The 6,788-nt window shown below is 64.9% G+C and overlaps 1 protein-coding gene across 1 annotated transcript; it reads right to left on the reverse strand.

Moving 5' to 3' along the window:
* Window positions 1-81: 81 nt before the first annotated feature.
* PODNL1 (podocan like 1) lies at window positions 82-4,365 on the reverse strand. The gene is made up of 10 exons (XM_062178391.1): window positions 4,209-4,365; window positions 3,831-4,049; window positions 3,297-3,390; window positions 2,961-3,025; window positions 2,742-2,851; window positions 2,287-2,443; window positions 2,021-2,136; window positions 942-1,599; window positions 564-712; window positions 82-446 (listed from the first exon to the last, which is right to left on the reverse strand). The coding sequence occupies exons 1-10, from the start codon at window positions 4,209-4,211 to the stop codon at window positions 296-298; spliced, it is 1,722 nt and encodes a 573-aa protein (XP_062034375.1). The 5' UTR covers window positions 4,212-4,365; the 3' UTR covers window positions 82-295.
* Window positions 4,366-6,788: the final 2,423 nt, after the last annotated feature.

The raw sequence follows: 6,788 nt of genomic DNA on the forward strand, positions 1-6,788 counted from the left end.
CTTCCCCACGGCCTCCCCAGCCCCGTGGAGGTAGGATGGGGGTGGGGGTGCGCTCGGCACCCAGCAACCGGGCCCCCATTTCCCCATTTCTGCAGGGGCAGGGAGAACCCCCAGAAGGTGGCCTGGGGCGTGGTCAGTGCTCAGAAAACTTAGACTTTTATTGTCAAGGTCGGGTGTGGGGGCGTGTCTGGTCCTGGGGGGCGTGGTCTGCTTAAGCCACTCCCCCAGGTGCCCCCAGTACGGGGCCGGGTCTGCAGTCCTCAGCCAGCCTGCCCAGTGCTGGACCCCTCCAGACTCAGGAGCCCCCCACCCTTGGAGCTCGTGTAGCCTTGGGCGGCAGCCGGACCAAGACCGGCTCCGGATTGTCGGCCGTGTCCACTACGCGCAGGTGCGGGAGGCCCAGGAAGGCCTCTGCCGAGATACTGGTCAGGTGCAGCCTGTTGGCCCTGCACAGAGGGGCGGACGTGAGGGCAGCTGCCAGGGGAGGAGAGGGGAGGGGAGGGAGGGGAAGGAGGTTCCCCCCCCCCCCCCGCCGCCAGCCGCCGCCCGCCCCCACCCCCGACCTGAGGAAGAGGGCGCGCAGGCGCGGTGTGGTCAGGAAGGCCTCCGGCCCTATGTGGCTGATGCGGTTGCCCTGCAGGTGCAACTCTTCTAAAGCCTCGGGCAGGTCAGGGGGCACAAAGGACAGCTCGTTGTGGCTCAGGTCCAACACCTGGCAGGTGCAACAGGGCGCAGGTGGCAGCGCCCGAGCCCGGGCCACCGACCCCGCCAGCCCCTCCCCACCTCACTTCCGGGCACCCTCCCCCTGGCCACGCCCAGGCCCCAACACCCATCCTGGCTGTCCCGATTCCTGCTTTGGAAAAGAGCCCCCGGCGCGCAGAATGGGAAGTAGGGACAGCCCCCGGGGACAGCGGACGCGGCCAAAGCCGCCCGTCCCTGACCTGGAGGGCCTGCAGCTCGTGCCACGCGCCGGGCCCGATGTCACCCACGCGGAGCCGATTATGCGCCAGGCTGAGCTCCCGCAGCTGGGCCAGGCCGGCCAGCTGCTCGGGCTCCAGGGCTCGCAGCTGGTTGCGCTGCAGCCTCAGGCTGTGCAGGCTGCCGGGCAGGCCGGATGGCAGCTGGGTCAGCTGGTTGCCGGCCAGGTCGAGGCTGCGCAGGGCCCGCAGCCGGCGGAAGGCCCGGCGGTGCACGCGGGCACTGGCCAAGAGGTTGTAGGCCAGGTTGAGCTCGGTCAGGCGTGGCGTGGCCGCCAGGTCGCGGGCACCCAGCACAGCCACGCGGTTGTGGGGTAGCACCAGGGCCCGCAGGCGGCGGGGCAGCATCGGGGGCACGCGCGCCAGCCCGTTGCCGTACAGGTGCAGCGTGTGCAGACGCCGCAGCGGCCGCAGGGCCCCAGCCGGCAGCCCGGCCGTCCCCAACTGGTTGTGCTGCAGCAACAGGTAGCGCAGGCCCGCGGCCCCATGGAGCCGCTCCCCGTGCACCTGCCGGATGCGGTTGCGCCCCAGGTGCAAGATGGCCAAGCTCCGGGGCAGGCCGGTGGGCACGGAAGCCAGCTGGTTATGCGACAAGTCCAGATACTCCAAGCTGTGCAGTTTGCTGCGGGAAGAGGGGGCGAGAGACAGAGCGCGGGCGCTCAGAGCAGGAGGGGGGGCGCAGGCGGAGTGATCCTGCAACATTTCAGCCGGAATGGAAAGCTTGGCAGATGAGGACTGGAGGTCCCCAGTGGGAGATAGATTCGGGGGGTGGGGCTCAGGGCTGGTGACTTGTAGGAGTGAGCAGGCCCGAGTCCTGGGTGGGAACCGGGGCAGCCTGTGGTGGTGACGGCGGTTAAGACCTAGATACGGGCTAGTTAAGGCACCCTAGCTGGTGGGAGCCGGGTATACAGTAAGCGCCTAATAACTGAGCCACACAGGGGAGACGGACTGCAAGTGGACAACCCCCCAGGCGTCGATGCTCTCAGCCCCTTGACTGCCAACGCAGGGTTTGCACTCCCACGCGGCGCCGCCACAGGGCCCACCTGAAAGTCGTGTTGTCTAGGCCGCCGTCGGTCAGCTGGTTGTGCTGGAGGTACAGTTCCCGGAGGTGGGTCTGGCGGCTCAGGGCCCCTCGGGGCACTTTGGAAATGAGGTTGTTCTGAGGAAGAAAATGAAACCCGAGAGTCTGTGAGGGAGCGATGGCTGCAGGGAGCCACAGAAGGTTCTTGAGGGAGGCAGTGATCAGGAGCTGGTGGCGCAGTGGGAGGAAGGCTGGGTGGGAGGTGAGGGCGTCCAGGAGGAGGCGCACCTGCAGGTGCAGGCGCTCCAGCGAGGGCGGCAGGCTGGGCGGCAGGTAGCGGAGCCGGTTGCTGGAGAGGCTCAGCGTGGCCACGGCCTCAGAGCCGCGGAAGGCGTCAGGGGGCAGGCCGGCGTTGGCCAACTGGTTGTTGTGGAGGTACACAGACCTGAGGGGAGCCAGGCTCCGGCCACCAGCGGCGCCCCCTTGCCGCCCACCCCCGGTGCCCCAGCTCGCAGCGCGCGCACGTGTGCGTTGTGGTGGGCACCGTGCAACTGTGCACACGCGGGTGCACCTGCGCGCGCACCTGCGAGCCTGCTGTCGCCACCTGTCCCAAGCAGCATCCAGGATCCAGGATCGATCGCGCCCAGTTTCAAACACATACAGACGCACGCACTCACGCACCCGCACCCAGAAATGGGGCGAGGGCTCCGTCCCTACCCCAGGGGCCCCAGGCCAGGGGCTACCTGAGCGCAGGCTTCTCCCCAAAGGTGAGCGGGAAGATCTCCATCACTTGGTTGGCCGCCAGGTCCACAACACGGACGGAGCGGGGCAGGAACTGAGGAGCCACCGAGAGCTGCGGGCGCAGGGAGGTGGGGAGGGGTACAGCGGTGGCTCCTGGTGCCGCCCCTTACCCCCGCACCCACCGCTCCCCCAGATGCCCGGCGCCTGTCCAGATCACCCACCTTATTGTTGGCTACGTAAATGTGTTGCAGCTCGGTCAGGGACTCAAAGGCTTCGTCCGGCAGGCCTGGAGGGTGCGGGCGGCGAGGGGACCCTCAAGGCCCGGTTTTGGGGTATGTCTCTGCTCCCAGCAGCCCCAATCCCCCGCTACTCGATCCCTCCTCAAAAGCCGCAGACACCCCCCCGCTCTCCTCCACCCCAGCCCCTGAGTTTCCACCCGGCTCAGCAAAGGACACTTCCAGGAAGAGCCGCAGGGCTGCGGGCAGCCGCCGGCGGGGGAGGGTCGGGCCGCCCGCGCCGCTGGGACCTCTCCCACACACAGGGCGGAGACCGCTCACCCTCGGAGGACAGGAGGTTGTTGTGCAGGTTGAGGGTGCGCAGGTCTCGGAGACGCGACAGCTCGTTGTAGGGGAGCTCCTGGAGCCGGTTGTTCTGTGGGGCGGGGGGTGACCCACAATCCAGTTTCTCAATATATCCCAGGACACCCCGCCAGCCTCACAGTCAGCACCGAAAGCCCGCAGCCCTGACAGCGCTGGAACCCTATTGGGGGACCCCAAACATCCCCAAAGGACCCCATCACCCCACAATCGGCAGCAAAGAACCCCGCAACTGCCAGGGTCCTGTATCCCCATCACCCACAAATCACAAAGACCTGGACCCCAACACCCCATCCCCCCACAATCACCCCCATCATTGCCCCCAATGCCTCATCCTCTCCACCCCCCAAGACCCCAGAAACACGATGCAGACCCCAGCTCCCCAAACCCTCAGCATCCCCCCATACTCCCCATATCTCTGCCCCCAGTTCCTTTCCCCTCCTGCCGAAGCCCCGCCCCCCCACCCCCCCACCCCCCCACCCCCGCTCTCCCCACCTGCAGAGAGAGGTGCTGAGCAGCCCTGGTGATGTTGTGTGGGAACAGCTGCAGGTCCAGGCCGGCGCAGTCCACCGTGTCCGCCCGGGGGCAGGAGCAGCGCCAGGGGCAGGCCCGGGGCGGTGGCTGCGAGCTCTCCCCCAGGTGGGGGAAGTCGGGGTCCTCCATGCCAAGGCTCAGTGGGGACCCCAATAGCAGCAGCAGCGGCAAGCTCCAAGGCTGGGGGCGGGAGGGAGGGTCGTCATGGCGACGACAGCATCCCCTCATTAGAAGGGGCTGGAGGAGTGGGGTGGCCAGGGTGGACGCAGTAGCCAGTGGGCAGAGCCGGTGTGTGTTGGGGGGGGGCTCACCCTTGGACCCTCCCCTGCCCCACCTCACCATAGCCAGTGTCGCCAGCAGTGCCGATCAGGGCTCCCTAATGGAAACCAGGAGGCCACCTCCCGGAGCGTCTGCAGTCCCCCCCCACCCCATCTCCAACACAAACCACCCTCCTGCCAGCTTCCTCCCAGGGGCTGGGGGGGGGCTGGCTCATTCCCTTGCCCCGCCCTGGGGAGTGCAGACAGGAGGCCGGATGGGGGTGGTAAGGACAGTTCCCCCGCTCCATCCCCGCCTCTGCTGTCGTAACCTCAGCCAGCCTCTGGGCCCTGGGCCCGGGGCCCACAGGAACAAGGAATGTTTGGGGAAAAAAAAAAAGGTTGAGATTTGCCTGGTCTGGTATTTGGGCCGACCGCAGCTGTAGGGGGTGGGGCTGGGAGAAGCTTCGGGGGCCCAAGAGAGTCCCCCCCCACCAGGAGCTGGAAGGGGCGCGGCGGTGGCAGCGAGGGGTCAGGGGAAGCCAGGGCTCAGCCTGGGAGCCCTCCTTGGGGTCTGGCACCCGGGCCCCCTTGGCAACCAGACACACAACTCCGCCCTCCCGCTCCCCAAGTGGCCACAGCCGCCTGGAAGGAAGTGACACGTCCTGGTGCTGGCCAGCCTGCCTGGGCTTCTCCGGCCTTGTCTAAAAAGTGTAAGGACTCCAGGGAGAAAACAGGTACAAAATGCATTCACTCGGCAACACCGAGCACCACCAGGCAGCCTGGACACTGAGTCCTAGTAGGATTCAAGTCCTAACTCTGCTTCTATTCCAGCCCCCTGTGCTGATGCGCCCCTGGAAGGCAGCAGGTGGTCCTGTAGATGCAGCTGGGGCTGGGGGGTGGGGACCAGAGAGGCAGGACAGGTCCCACACAGCACCCACGGCAGAGCCGCCTAAGGAGCCATGGGCTGTATCGGGTGGGCGGGAAGAAGGGGCCAAGATGTGGGGTGAGGGATAGAGATTGAGGGTTCCACACAGAAACCCAGAGACTGGTCATCTGTCCAGGCGCCCCGGGAGCCTGGGAGTTGCACGGGGACTGAGACAGGCGACAGGTCTCTGAGCAGAACAGAACAACAGCAGGTACCAATTCTCTGTGTGAAACCAGTGCATGGTGGATCAAAGCCCCTCAGTCTGTCGGCCACAGTAATGAGGCTAGCCCCAAGAAGACTGGCGTACTGCACCAGTCCTAGCTCTGGGAAAGCAGCAGCTATGAGAAACCGAGATGTTAGGGTTGCTGACATGTTGCAAAGGAAAGAGAACCCTAACCGTGCTAGCTCATGCAAACAATGTCATCTATTGGTGCACGAATGCAAAAGATAGGAGAGAGGGGCCTTCAGGCACCGCAGGATCCAGGCGCCCTGTCTATCAGCTGGCTTCTCTGGGTGGTGCCTGTGTGGCTCCACCCCTTGCTTAAGAGGAAAGTTCCAAGCTTCAGTCTCCTTGGCTCAGCATTGGTTACACATGGGTGAAATATGCTCATTGGCCAGGAACCTGTTCCTGGCTTAGTCTTGCTGCTGCAAACTCCCCTCCCCCCACACTGCCCAGCCCAGCCCAGCCAGCAGCTGGGCAGGGACTATGTTGGAGTTATGGGTCACCATCAGTTAGCCCCAGGGGCCAGCAGAGAGCCTGGTGCACAGGGCATTGGGTGTGCGGAGGGGGTGTGGGTGTCGCTCGAGTGACCACGGAGGGCAGGGGGCAGCTGTGGGGAGCAGGGGAGAGGTAGTGAGAGCCTTTGGGCAGGAACAAGAGGCCGACTGAAACCGCAGCTGTCTGGGACAGGCGTTTGGTGCGCTGGTTAAGACGCCTCTGGGGACGCCTTCCTCCCCATATCCGAGTGCCTGGTTCGAGTCCCAGCTGCTCCACTTCCGAGCCAGCTCCCTGCACGTGCACACCCTGGAAGGCAGCAGTGATGGCCCAAGGGCTTGGGCCCCTGGCACCCACATGGGAGACCCGGATGGAGCTCCCGGCTGGCTCCTGGCTCTTTGAGAATTTACTGATTTGAGAAGCAGAGAGAGACAGAGTTCTCCCATCTACTGGTTCAGTCCCCAAATGCCCATGATGGACTGGGGCTGAGCCAGGCTGAAGCTAGGAGCCGGGAGCTCCATCCGGGTCTCCCACATGGGTGGCAGGGGCCCAAGCCCTTGGGCCAGCCCCTGCCGCCCCCCCCCCCCCATGATCTGCAATAGCGGGAGGCTGGAATTGAAACAGAGCCAGGACTCCAGCGCAGGCACTCCTGTGTGGGATGCAGGCGGCACAGGAAACCTTTCTTTAACTGCTAGGCTAAAACCCGCCCCTGGGGGATACGCCTTGGACATATGAGCCTTGGGGGGGGCACCTCAATTAATATCCAAACCATGGCACAGAGGAAGACGAGCCGGAAGCCGACACTCAACAATTACCTTTATTACCATAATCTGCAAATAGGCACAACATTGTAACTGCTGCACCCATGGAAAATGACACATGATGGACAGCATCCCATAAACTTGTCCATCTCAAATATATTTTAATCTATTTTTTTAAACAAGTCCTTGTCTTTGATGCAGCCCAGGGATGCGCGCCCGTCTTCGCTCATCCGGACTGCGGACCGAGAGCCCTGGGTTCCG

Source organism: Lepus europaeus, chromosome 20 (assembly GCF_033115175.1).
Source record: "Lepus europaeus isolate LE1 chromosome 20, mLepTim1.pri, whole genome shotgun sequence".
NCBI classification, from domain to species: domain Eukaryota; kingdom Metazoa; phylum Chordata; class Mammalia; order Lagomorpha; family Leporidae; genus Lepus; species Lepus europaeus.

Excerpts from the sequence above, each read along its gene's own strand:
- PODNL1 (XM_062178391.1), bottom strand. Across the intron at positions 2,137-2,286 it reads TGGAGCGCCTGCACCTGCAG|AACAACCTCATTTCCAAAGT; the intron begins GTGCGCCTCCTC and ends TTTCTTCCTCAG. Across the intron at positions 1,600-2,020 it reads CTAGACAACACGACTTTCAG|CAAACTGCACAGCTTGGAGT; the intron begins GTGGGCCCTGTG and ends CTCTTCCCGCAG.